This window comes from Alternaria alternata, assembly GCF_001642055.1.
Source record: "Alternaria alternata strain SRC1lrK2f unplaced genomic scaffold CC77scaffold_20, whole genome shotgun sequence".
NCBI classification, from domain to species: Eukaryota; Fungi; Ascomycota; class Dothideomycetes; order Pleosporales; family Pleosporaceae; genus Alternaria; species Alternaria alternata.
In genome coordinates this window covers 54,667-72,026 of record NW_017306209.1, presented here as the reverse complement: position 1 = coordinate 72,026, position 17,360 = coordinate 54,667, and the positions used below count along the sequence as shown (strand labels likewise).

Here is a 17,360-nt window from a genome sequence, read left to right as displayed (position 1 = left end):
ATCATTCACGTCTGAGGGTTGCACATTCATCAGAAAAGTGATAACAACGGACATGTACGTCACCTGCAAATCGAAGCACGTCTCAACGGCGATCAGCAGTTGCTATCTATGATTGGTAGTGACGTCACTCTTGTAACTGAACAATTGTAGTCGATTTCTACTTGTAATATGCGTATGACTTGTGGTATAAGTTTCCAGCCCAACAACGCCCGTTGCCAAACGCCATTCCATCCTCAACATGACGAGAGGCAAATGCAATACAAAAATAGAATCTAGACACCAACACCAGCACCTCGTCCTTCAGCTTGTGCACGAGAGAACTGCTGCAAGAGCTGTAGTACACCTCCACGGTTATTGCCTGGTTCCTCCTCTTCTTCCTCGTCATCCTGCGCAAGGCGACTTGTTCGCCAAGAGTCGCCCAGTGTGCTTTCCTCTTCAATACGTGTATTCGACGGTCCAGGTCCATCCGGAACTGCTTGGAGAGGCGTTCGGTACCTGCCATGTGGCGCTTGACGTGGCGAACCGCGCAGCACCGACGCAGAAGAGGGTTGGTGGTGAGGATCGAGAAGAACAGAATTCATGGGCTCATCCCTAGTACCTGTTCTATGTCTTGGTGTCCTCTGCTGGGGATTCTGGCGTCCAGTCGGACCTCTACTTGTTCCTCTTGCGCCCATCTCTACTGGCTGAGCGGTCTGCGACATGGAGCCAAAGTTATTTGGGAACTGTGGTGGAGGATTGAACTGGCCCCGTCCTTGAAGACGACCATTGTAGCCACGCCCAGAGTTCTGGTACGTGTCCAAGAAGCCGTAGTATGATGCCATCATCTTGTTGTCTTTAGCCATGAAATAGTCTTCTCGAAGATCCGGATCTTCTCTTGGGGCCGCAGTTCCGTTCGCGGGAATATTGTTGGCGTTGCGTGTGGTCTTTGTAGACGGAAACATGGAGTAGGAACATGTTACACCCAGGCCGTCGACCACAATCGAAAATTCACGGAAGAAGTCAACAATACGATCGCTACATTTGGGCAACCGGAAGATGAGGAGAAAAGGAGTAATGACCATGCTGAGTATCTCTTCGGCAAAGATGAGAATCTTGGGCTGGTATAGTTGAGCGAATTCGGCGCGAACCTCGTCCGTGTGTAACCTATCACGCCACGACTCTGGCTCGTAGCGCGTGTGGTAGATGACATGGTTGAGATAGTAGGATGGATCTGTGACCTGATCATCCTGAGGGCTGCTCCCACGTGCAACGCGGTAGATTGTACTAAGGATACCGATCCAGAAGATAGCAGTCTTTCCAGGTGTGATCTCAAAGTTGAGGAACAACTCTGAGTCAAGTAGTGTGAACACCACGAGGACAAACGCAAAGGCTCCCGCGATGAAAGCTACAAATGAGGAGACCTGTTCGGTCTTGTCTTTAGGGAATTGGGCGAGGTAGAGATTTGCGTACGGATAGGCCATATTACGGCGGCGGGCGAAATAATGAGGAAGCTCGTTGAATTCGCGGAACTTCCACTGAGCAAACGTGGTGAAATCGCGGTTGCTGAGTTGGCCAGGGTCCTTGTGGTACTCGGTGAAGTATTTGAACATGTATGATGCAAGCACGAATACTACAGCGGCAGGTGCGCATAGGATACTAATGATACCTGTCCAGAAGAAGCGGGTTTTTAACCTCTTAACCAGCTCTCGGCGGTTGCGCTCCTTGAGGAAATCGGGGTTGAACTGGCCGTTTGGTCCACTAAAGACGAAGTCCATGATGGCGAGGTTGACGTGCCACCTAGTTGTTTCCGAGAAGATGTACCGGTCACCAATAAAGGGAAGCGGAACAGTGACATCCAATATCTCTTTGTTGAATAAAGCGATCAGGTAATTGTCACGACGCATGAGACGACCTGCAATGTCAATAGCATCTAGTCGCTGCCTGCTTTTTGAATCGAGCAACTTGCGCGTCTGTGGGGACAGATTCGATGCAGTCGCCAAGTTCAAGTCCCGTAATGCCATGATGCGTGTCACTACCTGCTGCCACTGTATCGTTTGTATGTCGCGGTCGGGAATATCGAGAAGATAGTGATAAAAGTCGTGCATGGCTCGAAGTCGGGGTACGTCTGTGACTAGGGTGTAGAATGAGTAGAGCCAGTAGATGAGGAAGAGCCAGAGGGCGAATATCCAAAAACCATGGATTCTATATCATGTCAGTCTAGAACCGTGTTCACAGGATTGGATGACCTACCTCGCAGCGCACTTGGGTACCAAGACCTGGCTCATCTTGTTGCTCTCTGACAGCTTGGAGTAGTCAATACACCAGCCAAGGAATGTCATGAATCCGACTACAAAAGCAGTTTGCGCGAGCGTTAGAGCTCGTCTCAGAAGGATCGAGTATATTCCGCAGCCGACGTAGTATTCGTAGACCTCGGTCATGTAGTTGTCCAAGTCCGTCTGATTCACCCACAGCCACATTGCCTTCTCCTTCCGGTCGGCTACAAAGTGACCGGGCCTACTGGTATGTCCCCACGGCCGCGAAGATGGGCCGCTCCTATCCTCATCGTGCAGCCGCTGCTGTGTTCGGGTGGCATCCCATTGTGCCCGTGTCTGCCGCGTGGCTGGGCCAGGCACCGGCATGGGAAGGCCTTGATTGCGCTGGGTCGAACTTGGCCCAGGCTCGTGTCCTCCTTCGAGAAGCAAAGACTGTGGTACGTCGTCGTCGTCATCTAGCGGTACGGTGCGAGCTGGAGCTGGCTGTCTCCAAGCTGGCATGCGACTCGCGGTATTGATGCCCGGCGGAGCGTTGCGTTTGGCCTCGGGAGAGACGGCGCGACTCTCAGCCGTCATCTGGCTTGAAGAGGCCTCCTCGAGCAGGTGTGCCAGGTCTTGCTCCTCGAAGCGAGCCTCAAAGTTCTCCTCGTCAATGTCCATCTCGTGGCGCTCCTCGGTCGAGGTGGAGTCGCGGCGGGCGTGGGCGGTGAGGGGTTCGCGTTCGTATGTTTCGTCTGAAGCAGAAGGAAGTAGCCTAGACAGGAGGTTGGAGGCCATCATGGCTGATGTATAGTGATGCGCTCAGGCAGCGGCGGGGCGCGTGGCCGTGCTGTGCTGTGCTGCGCTGGGTCAAGCGTGTTTGGAGGATGGCAGAGTGGTCAGAGGACCGAAGACGTGATCCCCAAGAGTCAAGACGAGCCTCCATGAGCACTGACGTAAACCTAGTCAGTGATCATTTCAGCGTGATAGCGATTAGGAAGAGAGATGGTTGCGGCTATCCTAGGGCACATGGCAGTCACGCAGGTGACGCGACCGATATCGATAAGGCTCGGCTGCACTTGCCCCTTGTCAGCCCGATATGCCACCTTTCTGGGCCCAAAGTCACAACACCTATCCAGTCATGTCCGTGAGCTATTTCCAGGACCGGGCAACTCCCGCTTCTCAGAATGGCACCTCTCCGTCTTCTCCCTCTGTAGCCCCCGCGTCGCGAGGTACAAATGCCCTCTCGAGCAGGATCACCAGTGTGCTCTCTGCATCATACGCAGATCTAGAGATCCGCGATGCCTTGGAAACTCTGGATGCACGTCGAGTGCAGAACACTGCCGAGACACGACGTCAGTTGCGTCTAGATGTGCAGAAGGAGGTCATCGAGTGCAATGGCGAGATCATCAAGGACTTTGGTCAGGTTGCCGAAGTATGTTGCAACACGAACTGCTGAAAACATCAACTAAGCTCCACTAGCAACTCAAACGTATCGGAAGTGCTATCAGTAGCTTGAACACTTATTGCGCTGATATGCGCGGTCATATTGAGGCTGCCAACAGAGAGACTGGACCTGTCTTGGAAGAAGCCACAAGCCTCATCACTCAAAGGAAGCAGGTCGAATCTAAGCAGCAGATCTTGAACGCCTTTAGCACCCACTTCCTGATATCTGAAGAAGACGCCACTACTCTGACATCCACTGCTGAGCCTGTCAACGAAGACTTCTTCCAAGTCTTGACCCGCGTAAAGAAAATACATCACGATTGCCAAGTGCTGCTCGGAACCGAAGACCAACGATTGGGCTTGGAGGTGCTAGAACAGAGCTCCAAGCAACTCAACTCAGCCTTCCAGAAGCTATATCGGTGGATCCAACGCGAGTTCAAGACACTGGATCTAGAAAACCCGCAGATTAGTGCTTCTGTGCGCCGGTCTTTGCGCGTGCTAGCCGAACGTCCCACACTATTCCAAAGTTGTCTTGACTCCTTCGCCGAGGCACGAGAAGCCATTCTGTCCGACTCGTTCCATGCTGCGTTGACTGGATCGACTTCAGAAGAGCATATAGCCACCAAACCAATCGAATTCCATGCTCACGACCCACTGCGCTACGTCGGAGACATGCTTGCATGGGCTCACTCAACGACTGTATCGGAGAGGGAGGCACTCGAGAACCTCTTCATCTCAGATGGCGATGAAATCAAACGTTCCATTCAAGCAGGTCTTGAAAGCGAACCTTGGCTGAGAAGTGAAGAAGATGCAGAAGTCTTTGACGGACGAAAAGCTTTGAACCAGCTCGTCAGCCGCGATCTCACAGGCGTGGCTCGTCTCCTAAGGCAGCGTACTGAGCAGGTAGTTCAAAGCCATGACGATGCTACCCTTGCTTACAAGATCGCAAACTTGATCGGCTTTTACAAAGGAACCTTTGCCAAGCTGCTTGGACCAGATTCCGATGTCTTGGATGTATTTGACGGATTGGAAGCTTCTGCGATGCGGCAATTCCGTGCCAATATGAGGGACTACGTGGCCAATGTTCAAAGCGATCTTGCTGTAGCACCGGCCGACTTGTCTGCTCCCGAGTTTCTAGAAGATGCGCTTCAGATGCTTCGAACTCTCGCAAAGAGCTACGATACATCAGTTGCCGCAACGGAGGATAACGGTCAAGGGTTCCAGACTGTACTTGCGGAATCGCTAGATCCTTTCTTGAATGGCTGCGAAAATTTGCAGAAAGAGATGAAAGAGCCGGACAGCGCCATTTTCGCCATTAATTGCCTCTATGCAGCAAAAGAGGTGCTCTCTGCATATGCCTTCGCTAGCGAGCGAGTCAGCGAGATTGATGATACGATTGACGAGAACGTTGCAAAGTTGACAGACTACCAACATCAACACCTGATTCACGAGTCTGGTCTTGTCACTCTTCTCAATGCTCTTGAGGAGATCGATGATTCGCCAGAAAGTCTCAAGACAATCCCTGAGTTGGAAGCTTTCAAGCCAGATGCACTTGTCGCAGCCAGTCAGCAGCTGGATGAGTTTTTGCCGTCAGCTATCATTGACGCATCGGAAAACATCAAGCGGCTGCGTAACAGGAAGATGATACAGAATATCACCGAAGAAGCGGCTAGCAAATTCTGCGAGGACTTTGAAATTGTGGAGGGCAAGATGATAGCGGCCGATGATCTGACATACGATGAAGACAAGGAAGACGAGGAGCAGGAGCCCGGGTTGAGGGACTTGTTTCCTCGTACCAGTGGTGAGATACGGGTGCTACTCAGCTAGACGTCTGCAGTGACAAGTATGTACAAGCTAGTAGACAATGATCATGATATTCCACCTCATTCATGCATCGTATTCATCATTTCCATCATTTGTGACGCGCAAGTCTGTACTCATGCTCTCTCGAATGTCTAACTCGATGTGGTCACGCTTCACTGAGGTTTCTTCTTCTCCCACTCTTCTGGCGTATGGCACTTTGGCGTCCACGCATGTATCGCCGCAATTTCCTCTTTCAACGTCGAGTTGACTAGCCGATGCCGTGCTAGAGTGGTCTTCTTGGCAAACTGGGGAGACACGATGATGGCCTCATACATTTGCCCGCATCCGCCTATTCTTGTTCGTTAGTATGTGCTGAGGACACCAGTTGCCAAACCGTACTTGTCTAGTTCAACACCATGTTTACGACAAAACCCTCCTGGCTTGTTTTTGAACATTGGAAACCAAAAACTAGTACGTACCACTCAGATCTTCAATCTCAACGTAGGTTGCGCCCAAACCCTCCTTCAATTTCCTTTCCAGTCCCTCCATGGTCACGCCAGAAGTTGCCTGCACGTTCGTCGCTTCCTCGTCCGTCCTTGCACTCATATTGTTCGTAGCGTCTGGTTCGATGGCAAGATTATCAAGAGTTTTGTAAAGTTTGTGTCGTGGATCCATAGGTCGATGATGTGATATTGACTTGGTGTTCCTATCTTCGGATCTGATAAGATGCGGCTTCCAAACGGGGAAAGACCGGGATTTGGAGAGGGGAGGGGCTATGACGCATAGCTGCAGGGGTCACAGGCGCGTTAAGGCGGGATTGCTGCACGCGTAGTTTTGCTTTGCAATTGTTCATCTGGGAGCTGTATGTTTGCATCTACGGCACGACGATTCGCTATGAGTGCGACCACTACTTCAGCGCCCTTTTCCAAGGCGGTGGTGAGGGCTATGCAGAAGCTGTAAGTGACATTAGATAGAATGCATCGTTCCCTCTTCGATGCATAGCAATTGACCAGGACCCCTACGCGATTCAAATAACATCATGTACTGACTGATTCAAAGGTACCCCCGTGAACTTGCAGACAACTCCTGGGACAATACTGGGCTGCTGCTTGAGGCGCCATTCGATCCGTCGCGACGCCAGTCAAACACCGTCCTCCTTACTATCGACCTTACGAAAGCTGTCGCCGACGAAGCAATCGCCCTTAACTCTTCCATTGTCATCGCATACCATCCTATCATATTCAGAGGCTTAAAGTCCTTGACTCTCGCGGATACCCAACAGCAATCGCTACTACGCCTTGCTAGCCATGGCATCAGTGTGTACAGCCCGCACACTGCGCTTGACTCAGCTCCAGGAGGGCTTGGGGACTGGCTAGCGGATATTGTAACAGGCACGAAGACGGTTCGTGACGGTTCAGATGCAGACGGTCAATCCGAAGCTACAAGCAACACAAACGCAGATGATGATGACCCCTTCGTCGAAAAGAAGAAGCGCCCTACATTCACCCTGCAACATCATCCGAGCCAGCCAATGCTCAGCTTTGGCAAGCTACCTGCCCCCACCACGGTCCCACTCACAGCTCCTCACAAGCGCGAAGCCATCAAACCTCAATCGCCAGCACTAGCCTCACACCCTGGAGCGGGTATGGGTCGCGTCGTAAGGTTCGACCACCCACAACCGCTTCCTACGCTACTCGATCGCATAGGCAAGGGACTCAACAACCCCAAGGGCTTCCCAATCGCCATACCACAGGACAAGACGATCTCTGATATTGAGATACGTAGCGTAGGCATATGTGCAGGCTCAGGCTCAGGCCTACTGAACGGTCTCGATGTGGATTTGCTGTTCACAGGCGAGATGGATCATCACTCGGCGCTTGCGGCGATCGAGAAGGGCAGGGTCGTTATCAGCTTGTTTCACAGCAATTCTGAGCGTGGCTTCCTGGCAGAGGTGTTGATGGAGCAACTAGAAGAGGCAGTGCAAGAAGAATGGACAAAGGTCAGAGAAGAGGAGAAGGACAACGAGGAATTACAAGAGGCATTGGCGGACGATGACTTTGAGATTGGCGTCAGCGAGGTCGATCGAGATCCTTATGGCATAGTAGTACTGAAGAATGACGCAGAGGAGGCATAGCGACAGCAAATAGGACACAATTCATGGGAAATCACGATGATGATATGGATGTGGAATTCGAGGTGGTGGGGTCCGGACCTGGTTGCCCCACTTCATTCCGCACACCTCACCATGCGACGACCGTGGCCCAATCTTCAGGGTAGTCAAGGGCCCATCATCGCCGTCCTATATAAATGGTACAATTTTTTGAATCTCAACAAATCCTCTGTGGCGCAATTGGCTAGCGCGTCTGACTGTTACACCAGTGGCTATCAGGAGGTTGGAAGTTCGAGCCTTCCCGGAGGAGGATTGTTTTTTTGCCTATGTTGTGTAGTCAGCACGTAGACATATGATCCGTATTCATCACGAAGCTACAATTTTTTTCCTCTTTAGAACTGCTGAATGCATTTGCTAAAAACATACATTGACATGCAGCATGATTGACACTTACTTTAGTATTGCATGAGGTTCGAGGTGACGAGTATTGCTTAGATGCGCCCAAGTAAAATACGTACTCGCCTCGTATGTGTTGCATCTCCAACGAGTAAATGGTAAGAAGATCGCATATCATCCCTTACTAAATACTCAATATCTCGTCTACAGGCTTTGAAAAATAATCAACACCGTGCATCTACCCGAATGATGACGCACTGCTTCGACATTGTATCGTACAAGCCAAACTCGCTTACAGTCCTCAGACAAATCTCCTCCAATCTAGCTTTTACCACGACCATTCTTACTTGATCCAATTGTTTCACGCCAACCTCGGGATTTCCGCTCGGTGAGCGCAGCTCTGGCCCTAACGATGGCATAACCCTACTGAGAAACCCTCTCCTCGAATGCCTTTGTGCACTATCCGCTTCACTTCTTCCATGCCCTCTGGGACTCCTGAGAACCGGGCTCGCATTCAGGTTTTCGCTTAGCATACGCTCCAACTCTACAATCACAACTTGCGGTCTCCAAAACTCTGTCCGATTCATTTGGCCTTCTAACCGCACGACTTTCGGCTCGTCTTCTGATGAGAAACCAACTACTTCTACCGGTTTGGAGTCGGAAGTGTCGAAGCTGTATTCAGACTTCTCTTCCACTGCGGGCAAAGGTATATCGGAGGGGAGCATGGCGATGGTTGTTTGGGCGATGCCGTAGGTAGCGCGTTCTTCGATTAGAGGAATGACGTGCCTTTCGATCACGGATTGAATGTGGTGTGTGCGGGTTGTGCTTAACTGATCGAGGATGGTCTGACCTCGTGTGGACCCTGGTGAGCTGTACTCTGAGTACGGTGGAGGAGAGGCTTGTTTTTCGTTTCGAGACATTGTCGAGATTTGAGATTGAGAGATGAAGGTTATCTAGGTATCGCTATGTGTAGAGGTGTGGAAGTGTAGATGCTGTGACATCAGAATCTCTGCGGCGATTCGAGTTCCTTGGTCAGTTACTTGCTCTCTTTACCAAACTTCTGTTTTCCGCTCCAGTGGCGGTAGTCAGAAGAGTCATTCATCGATATCTACGGATCTCGGCAAACCTATACTCTGGTTAGCAGATTTCTAGAAGTCAGCCCTGCCTCAATCCCGTATACTGATGCCTTAACTAGTCCTAAAGGGTACCTGTATAGTCTCGTGACATTATAAGCCATGGGAATAAGGACGCAGTGTTACGCTGCGCCGCCTATGGTAAGCGAATCACAAGCATGCATCTGCACGGTCGCGAGGCGTTCGGCCCGGGAAGCTTGGCGCAGTGAAGACAATGTCTTGGATGCGATAAGATAGAAGACAGTAACTTCAACCAGCAAGTTCGGGACGGAGGCTTGGGAACGCCCAGTTTGCACAGCGCGTTCCTGACTTTCGGCCTGAAGATCGCCTCACCGGCCCTTTTCTTTGAGCGATGCATTGCGCAGCAAAAAGACGCACCTATTTCGCTCACCGTGCTGGAATTATGCCTCTCAAAAGTCAAAATGCCGCTTCAGGACCAAGGCTGAGATGATCACATGTAGCAGGCTATGTGGCGCAAGGCAGAAAGCATTAACCTCTTTGGGATTAGTCATATGGTCTGTGCATATGTTTCCACCAACACCAGACGAAGATGGTCACCGAGAACGCCTTTACATGCCGGCTGCACGGATAAGCCAGCATGTGCAAACATTATCTCAAAGACTTCGAGATGTATAAAATAGTCAATATGGCCCCTGTTTTGCCTGATACACCTCAGTACACCTGTTCATCATCATCCCGAGCCTCAATTCTGGTACGGTACAACCTTGAGTCCTTTACGAGCACATTAGGTACCGTGGTTCTATCAGCACCGCGTAACTCACGCAAAGCCTTCATATATATTACTGAGTAGAGGTTCCTATCTTTTATAAGGGCTGCATCACTCCTCTTTACTACACCACCTGTTCCAACCTTCATCGACTATCCTTCGATATTGGACACCAACTCCATCAAAACTACCATCAGCATCATCTGAGTTTTTCAAAAACCAGCCGTCAGCATGTGGTACCATGTCGCAGAGCCGAATTCCTACCTCGTTATTACGGGTGTAGGAATCGAGAAAGTCTTAATTAAGAAGAAAGCTTTTGTATACCCCCTACAAAAGGTCTCGAAGATCTCGATTACACCCTTTGACTTCTCCATGGCCCTCCAGGCTATGACTATCGAGAAACTTAAATTTGCTCTACCAGCAGTCTTCACAATCGGCCCTGCAGATAGCCCTGAAGCTCTTGAGAAATACGCCGTATTGCTCACTGGAGAAAGCGATGGCAGTCCTACTCAAACAGCAGCTAAGGGTGTTGTCTCAGTTGCTGAGGGTCGCAATCATGTTCAAGAGATTGTCAAAGGTATTATTGAGGGTGAGACTCGAAGCATCGTCTCCACCATGACTATGGAAGAACTTTTCCGTGAGCGTAAGATCTTCAAGGACAAAGGTAAGCTCGAAATCTACAGATTACCTATACGGCAGACACTAATTGCGAGTAGTAATTCAGCAAGTGCAATCTGAGCTGGACCAATTTGGTCTTTGCATTTACAACGCCAACGTCAAGGAACTACAAGACACACCAGGTTCAGAGTACTTTGCTTTTCTTTCTCGCAAGGCGCACGAGGGCGCTCTCAACCAAGCTAAGGTCGATGTCGCCCATGCTCGTATGCAAGGTGAGGTCGGAGAGGCTGAAAAGCAAGGAAAGACAAAGCAAGAAGTCGCCAAGATCCACGCCCAGACTGCCGTCCTCGAAACCGAACGTAAAGCCGAGAAGGCCACGGCAGATGCAAAGTTCACCGACAAGGAGATTGAGATTGGCCGCGACCTCAATGTTGCTCGAATCAACGCTAAGCGTGAAGCTGAACGCCGTGATGCGGAGCTGCAGACGGAAGTCGAGAAGAAGAGGGCACTCATGGAGCTTGAACGTCTTCGAGCAACCAAGGTTGTGCAGGCTAAGATTGAGAAGGAAAGTTCCCAGCAGCAGGCTGACGCAGAACTGTACACCCAAGAGAAGGCAGCAGATGCAAGCAAGTACGGCCAGCAAGCCGAAGCTGAAGCTGCTGCTTTCCGTCGACTCCGCGATGCTGAGGCAAACTTCCAGGCGAAAGAGCGCGAAGCCGAGGCGAACTTCATCGTCTCCAAGCGTCAAGCTGAAGCAGAATATTTCGCCCAGGAGCGTGCAGCTCAAGCCCACCTCATCACCCAACAGCGCGAGGCCGAAGGTCTTTCCGCGATGGCCAAGGCCTACGGCGACATGGCAAATGTTCTCGGTGGTCCTCAAGGTCTCATGCAATACCTCATGCTCACCAACGGCACATACGAGAAGCTTGCGCAAGCCAATGGTAACGCTATCAAGGGACTTCAACCAAAGATCAATGTCTGGAACACTGGCAGCCAGGGTAGTGAGGGCATGGCGGATCCGTCGGCACCTATTCGCAACCTGTTCCAGAGCCTGCCACCTCTTCTCAGCACTATTCATGATCAGACTGGTATGGCGCCACCTACCTGGTTAGCGCAGATGCCTCAGCAGAACGGTGATTTGAGCAAGATGCATCTGAGGAACGGTAGTGATATATCCTCGTAGAGAGGTGGTATGACCGGCGTTGTTGATGAACGGAGACAAATTGCACAAACGAGAGGTGGGCTGTGGATGTCAGTGTCTTTTTCTACGTCATTAGTTGCTATACCCCGGCTTGGCCACGGCTAGGAGTTCGGGATACGTTGTTGTACTATTTGCTTTTTCTTAGAACAAGATCCGTTGCTTTTACCATAATATATACTTATCATAATGTACAATGCTATAAAAACATACTACTATACTTGGATGCGAACAGTCCCAGTGATGCAAAAGAGAGACCCAGCTTGATAATAGATACATCTCGAATATCTAATGCGTTGTGTAGTCTTTTATTATATAAAGCCACATTGCACGACAATCGTTAAGAAATTAGTCTACCGAGGTACGATCTGGAGGCAATAAATGGAAGATGGAAGTGAAGAATACGCATCCTCTACGGGAGCATAATCGAAACATCAGAACCTCTCACCTTAGCACGATGCGTATATTGAGGGGCAGCTTCCCACGCCAGCTCCAGATTCCTTCGGACATCTCGAATCTACGACACCCCCGCATGCTATATGGATTGACTGTTCAGCACGACTCACCGCCTAAAGTCCTCAAGCACTGGCCTGAGCTAGTGCAAATTCCACGGGAGAAGTGTGCTCGCTACTAAAAGCTAGAGTACTCGACTACACACATATAGGACATCCCTTGTCCTGTGCGGTTAGATTTTTGCGACGAGCATATTGGTGGTATCGAACGGCGTGACAACGTCCCGAGGAGCCGGCATCGCATGCAACACGATGGCTTGCCAAATCCAGATTTCAGTACTCATCAATAGTCGCTTTCTTTTGCACACCGTATGAGAATAAGAGTACCTACTCGGATCCTGGTGGTGCACTCGAAGGTACTGCGTGATACTTTGAATGTAGGTTGTGAGTCCAGTACGTTTGGTCATCCAACATGGAAACCTCGGGCAGAGTTCCGCGTGCGTCAAGAGACAGCAGCCAGGCCTAGGTGCTTCCGAGATACGATATCCTAAGCAACAAACAATTAGTTCACCAGTCGACATGCTTGTAAGATGGAAGTTGCCATGTCGATGGAGGATCCGAAGGCTGCGCCGAATGGCCTCGGATAAACGCGAACGCGTGGAGCGACGGAGAAAATATCCTGACCAAGCATAGGTAGATAACTACCCGCATAGAAGATCGTAAGACGGTGAGATCTAGTTCAGTCTCCAATATTGCAAAGGCGATCCGTCGCCTTAGGCTTGCCTCAGTTGCCGTGGTAATACTGAAGATGACGCCAGTGTTCAGCCCGATATCATCATCCGTCGAACCTTCCGCATGCAGCGTCTCCACACACACCCCGCCCCCTCAACGTGAAACCGGCCACGGCTGAAGTTTTTCAACGCGTGTCGTCAGTATCGTGTTATGGTGTCGTGAGAACACTAAAGCAAACAAGGGCCTGGAACGGAGATTATCAGGGTTGGGCTGTGTGATGAGGGGAATAAACATCGGCGACCGATGATCTCGAGCTCACTCAGCAAGCGAGGTCCGCTTCTCCATATACGCGTTTAGTAAAACCTGCGTCTACTATACATGCTCACCGGCAGACGCATAAGCATCCGCACCCAATACCATTGCCAAAGGGCTTATCCCTAGTTGCCAAAAGCAACTCAGCCGCTGCACTAGATAGGTCACCAATGCACGCGATGAATCCTTCTCAGGGTGCCCCTCTCCATGCCAAACCATGACTTTACCGCATCCGGTCCAACTATTACGCAGTCAACACGTCCTTTGACACGTCTCACGCGTTCGCGGTAGCACATGATCTACTTCCGACGCGTCGCACCAGCACAAGGGCACGGGCTGAGAAACTTGGCACGCGACGTGCGACACAATTCCATCACAACTCTCCACACAATAAGCCCAAGTGGGTACTACGGCTTATGCTCGCACTGTCTGACTGGCCGGACAGCTACGGCAGCGAGGAAAACGTTAGGCCTCGGCGTAATGCCTGGGCTAATTGTGCATGCGGCCGCGAAACTTCAACTTCGGGGTTGGTGTTGTGGGCTGGTTCCATCCGCTTGCTGCATGTTTTATTTTTTCTGCCGGAAGATCGTTAGATGGTCCTCGTCGGTCAGGCTCATCTGTACACAGATAGAGATTCAGGACTTATTGGCTTCTTGTTCTATACCGTGTGTTGAAACAGCTGTTGCTTTTCATCAAAGAGAATGAATGCGGTGCAGCAGGGGGATCCATCGCGTCGTGGCTTAGGGCTAACTGCCTACCATGGATCATGGGCAGAAGGCACAGACCAGACATGATGACGCCTGTGCTCACGTTACGGAACTACTTTACGGCACGGCGGTGCGGAGATCAGTGCACTGAGAGGGGCTTAGGTGGAACGCACAGTCTCTTCTTCACACTCTTTTCATTTGAATCATCCATTTCATTCATTACTAGTTCATCTGCTCGAAGCATCTGTATTCCTTCAGAAAGGACCAGCTGATCTGTCAAAGTGTTTAGGCTCTTCTCCGAACCGTCAACCCCGCTATATCACCCATCCAGCCGATCCATTCCTTCGGACCAAATCCATATCGAAGCAGATGTCACTGAAAGACAAGAGACTGGGTATTAGTCGTTCACGCTTCGAGACAGTCATTGAGATTCGTGAAGACTCCATACCCGATTGGCGCCGATATCCCACCCACGCTTCGTAACGTTCATCATGTCCGTCGTGATAGAAGAGAAAGACATGAACACTAGGAAATAAGAAACCGATCTGTATGGTCGGTTGATAAAGAGAGGAAGCTATAGCCGAGCAAGAATGCCTGGATACGCAAAAGAGATGGGGAAGCCGAAGCCGTAGGTTTGGTCGGACGTCGTCTGTTGTAGGGCCTTCCATACCGAACCCAACGTCGCTCTCGGCCTCCCACACCCAAATTATTGAAGTTCATCGAAGACACATGTAGCCACATGATCATGTCCAAGAAGTAAAAGTCGAGAACATGAACCAAGAAGCAATCCAACGTGCAGAGATCTGCCGCTGAAGAAGGTCGAAGTTGGTATAGACAAGACAAAGGAAATGCTTTTGACAGAAAGCAGGTTTAGGCTGTGAGCCAAAAGGCAAGTGTATGCAATGACAACGCTTGAGGCTGTCGGTCGTAACGCCGATGATGCAACCATGCTTAGGTGCATAGATTAAGCGGAAGAGAAGACAATCGAGCTCTACGATCGATATAGGTGTGCCGAGTCGCTAGGCATGCCGGCGAAACGCTGTTCGAATGAAGCTGGAGGCTCGAAGCTATGCGAGAGTGCCGCTCGAGGAAAGGTATTACTTGATCGACCAACGAATGGTGAGCCTAGTCGAACAGTACCTTTACTTTGAACATCTGCTGGCACAGCAGGCGAGGTCTGAGCTGGGCTAGGCATAGCAGATCCAGCATGTGCGAACGGGTTGAACCCTGACGGGTCGTTGACTAGAGGTAGTCGCCGGGCACCTTCCATCATGTCGCCCAAGCTGAAACCACGGCTCCTTACACGACGATGGCTTGACTCGGCTGGTGCCCCAAATATCTCGTTGACGAAGCTCTCTCCGCGGTTTCGTGCTCTATCTTCGAAGCTGTTGTGAAGTGCGCGTCGCTTGAACACCCTCGACTTGGGTCGAGGCGCGTGCAGTTGAAAAGGCGAGCCGAGACGTGGTGTTTGGGAAGAGGATGACTGCGCGTGCCACGTTCGCGCGTTGCTCTGGTTCATCTTGCTGTTGGTAGACTCAGACCTCGCATGGAATGGTGAGCCTAGCACGTTGCCCAATCCCAGGCCGATATGGAGCGATTGCGACTTCTGGTGAGCAGAAGAACGCGCACTTGACCATGTTCGCGGCGACGGTCTCGGTGTTATATCCTTGGTAAGTTGCGACAACGGGTTACCCAACTGCATCGATGCTGCGGTGCTTGTAGCCAGCGACAGATTCATGTCCCTTGTGGAAAAGCTAGTAGAGCCGAACGGCGAGGACAACGGTTGCTGTTCTTGTTGCTGTGGTTGCGTCTGTTGCGTCTGTTGCATCGGTTGCATCGGTTGCGGCTCTGGCTCAGGTGGGGGAGAGGATTGTAGCGGCGAAGGCGATCGACGAAGCATACGCTGATAGTGTGCAGACAGAGTCGGTTTCTGCTTAGCCAAGTCTCGTAGTCGCTTTCGACATTGCTTCTCGCTAGGGAAGCGTGTTGATGACTTGCTTGACAGAGTGATAGGTGTGTTGTTGCCGCTCCTTATCGACCTTAGGGCACTTGGTGTACCAGTCAGGGGGTGGGATTGTGGGGTCGCGTGCGGGCCAGCGCGAGTGTGCTTTGGGCCCTTCCAGGTCTTGCGGGCCATCCTCGCCACACGATGGCATACTCCATTCGGGGGAGTCGTGCTCGGCAGAGCCTTGAACGGCGTCACTGTAGGATCTTGGAGATACTTCATGTAAGTCATCCACAAGTGGTGATCCATTTCTTGGTTGAAGGATGCTCTCAATCTTAGCTTCTTAGCAGGGCGAGGTTGTGGGGTAGCCATCGAAGGTGAGGCCGGACGTTGAGACTTGTTCGTGGGTGGGCAGAACGCGAAGGGGTCTGATGATTCGTCTTCTAGACTGGTGCAGCTGCCGCTTCGCGACATGAATGAGCCAATGCTATCGCAGGACGAGACAGACGAGTCTGAGAAGCCCGACGAAGAGGTAGGTCTGCTTGATGATTCACTCTGACTGACATGTGGGACGTCAGACCAGTCCTGAGGTCCTTCGTAGTGGCTGATGGTCCTCATCTGCGCAACAGGAGTCTTGGGAGGAGAGAGGATACGGCTGAAGCCGAATCCTGGAGACAGGAACGCGTCGTTTTGTGGCAGTGAGTATGGTGGCAGATCGCTCGAAGTTTCTGACATGATCTCGGGGGCCTCAATGGTTGGAATGGGTTGCTGGTTCATGACTGCGTCCATGCTGTCGTGGTTCAAGGCCATGGTGGCACGGCGACGACGGACCTTGAGCACTTGTCGAGGCGGTGGCGGCGGTTGCAGCTGTTCGGGTTGTGGCTCTGGCTCGGGTGTTTGTGGAGCCGGGCCGTCACGGTAATGGAACATGAAGTTCCTTGGTAAGGTAGTAGATAGGTTGGGGCGTTCGGCGTCCATGTTGCTAACGTATTGAGATGACCGGGATGTCGGGTGTTTCAGGATACGGTCGTCTTTGACCACACCAAGAGGTCAATCTCAAAGAAAGTGCAAGGAGGCACGACAGTTCAGGCACGACAAACGATTAATGCATCCAGTTCGAGCGTGGTCCGATTGTTGTCGGGTTGGTTTGATTATGCAGGGCGGTAGGTTCGATATGGCGCGGGTCCCAGCAGCTGTTTGGTACTCTGCGAACGCGACAGTGCGGCTGCAGGGAGGTTACACGTGCAATCAGGATCGAGTGCGGCTTGATAAAGCGAGCGTACTATCGCAAGGCGTCGCGCACTCTTAGATGCAGTGGCAACGGGCGTTTTCAGTGTTGCAGAAGCTCTACAGCCGAGGACAATGCACAAGAGGTCCTTGTGGTGAGGATGGCGCGTAGCTCCAAGTCGCGACAACAGCTTGCAACTGGCGAAAACGCGATTAGCAAAAGTCGAAGACGACGCGCAAAGGTCCAGAGACGGGTGCGAAGACGCGTGGATTATCGTAAAGGTGGATGATGGCGGGTTTTTGGCAAAATATGGGAGTCGTGG

At 51.3% G+C, this 17,360-nt stretch overlaps 7 protein-coding genes and 1 non-coding gene across 8 annotated transcripts; 4 read left to right on the top strand and 4 right to left on the bottom strand.

The window, feature by feature from the left end:
* Positions 1–126: 126 nt before the first annotated feature.
* On the bottom strand, positions 127–3,247 carry CC77DRAFT_1023530 (APG9-domain-containing protein). Its single transcript, XM_018525680.1, has 2 exons — positions 2,230–3,247; positions 127–2,181 (listed from the first exon to the last, which is right to left on the bottom strand). The coding sequence occupies exons 1-2, from the start codon at positions 3,027–3,029 to the stop codon at positions 273–275; spliced, it is 2,709 nt and encodes a 902-aa protein (XP_018382189.1). The 5' UTR covers positions 3,030–3,247; the 3' UTR covers positions 127–272.
* An 85-nt stretch (positions 3,248–3,332) lies between these two features.
* CC77DRAFT_339894 (oligomeric complex COG6) lies at positions 3,333–5,872 on the top strand. Its single transcript, XM_018531329.1, has 2 exons — positions 3,333–3,666; positions 3,714–5,872. Exons 1-2 carry the CDS (start codon positions 3,373–3,375, stop codon positions 5,502–5,504), a joined length of 2,085 nt encoding a protein of 694 aa, XP_018382188.1. The 5' UTR covers positions 3,333–3,372; the 3' UTR covers positions 5,505–5,872.
* CC77DRAFT_1043009 (bola-like protein) lies at positions 5,357–6,155 on the bottom strand (the record flags this gene model as incomplete). The annotated part of the gene is made up of 2 exons (XM_018527295.1): positions 5,357–5,829; positions 5,960–6,155. The coding sequence occupies 2 exons, from the start codon at positions 6,153–6,155 to the stop codon at positions 5,654–5,656; spliced, it is 372 nt and encodes a 123-aa protein (XP_018382187.1). The 3' UTR covers positions 5,357–5,653.
* A 237-nt stretch (positions 6,156–6,392) lies between these two features.
* Positions 6,393–7,877, top strand: CC77DRAFT_970023 (NGG1p interacting factor 3). The gene is made up of 2 exons (XM_018535806.1): positions 6,393–6,436; positions 6,540–7,877. Exons 1-2 carry the CDS (start codon positions 6,426–6,428, stop codon positions 7,612–7,614), a joined length of 1,086 nt encoding a protein of 361 aa, XP_018382186.1. The 5' UTR covers positions 6,393–6,425; the 3' UTR covers positions 7,615–7,877.
* CC77DRAFT_t82 lies at positions 7,816–7,900 on the top strand. The gene has a single exon. It is a non-coding gene; the product is annotated as a tRNA-Asn (tRNA).
* A 44-nt stretch (positions 7,901–7,944) lies between these two features.
* CC77DRAFT_1023527 (hypothetical protein) lies at positions 7,945–9,247 on the bottom strand. Its single transcript, XM_018525679.1, has one exon. The coding sequence runs from the start codon at positions 8,904–8,906 to the stop codon at positions 8,211–8,213; it is 696 nt and encodes a 231-aa protein (XP_018382185.1). The 5' UTR covers positions 8,907–9,247; the 3' UTR covers positions 7,945–8,210.
* Positions 9,248–9,800: 553 nt separating this feature from the next.
* CC77DRAFT_1043005 (flotillin domain-containing protein) lies at positions 9,801–11,879 on the top strand. The gene is made up of 2 exons (XM_018527294.1): positions 9,801–10,510; positions 10,563–11,879. The coding sequence occupies exons 1-2, from the start codon at positions 10,078–10,080 to the stop codon at positions 11,645–11,647; spliced, it is 1,518 nt and encodes a 505-aa protein (XP_018382184.1). The 5' UTR covers positions 9,801–10,077; the 3' UTR covers positions 11,648–11,879.
* A 2,977-nt stretch (positions 11,880–14,856) lies between these two features.
* On the bottom strand, positions 14,857–17,221 carry CC77DRAFT_1077120 (hypothetical protein; the record flags this gene model as incomplete). Its single annotated transcript, XM_018529257.1, has 1 exon — positions 14,857–17,221. Exon 1 carries the CDS (start codon positions 16,786–16,788, stop codon positions 14,857–14,859), a length of 1,932 nt encoding a protein of 643 aa, XP_018382183.1. The 5' UTR covers positions 16,789–17,221.
* Between the last annotated feature and the right edge of the window lie 139 nt (positions 17,222–17,360).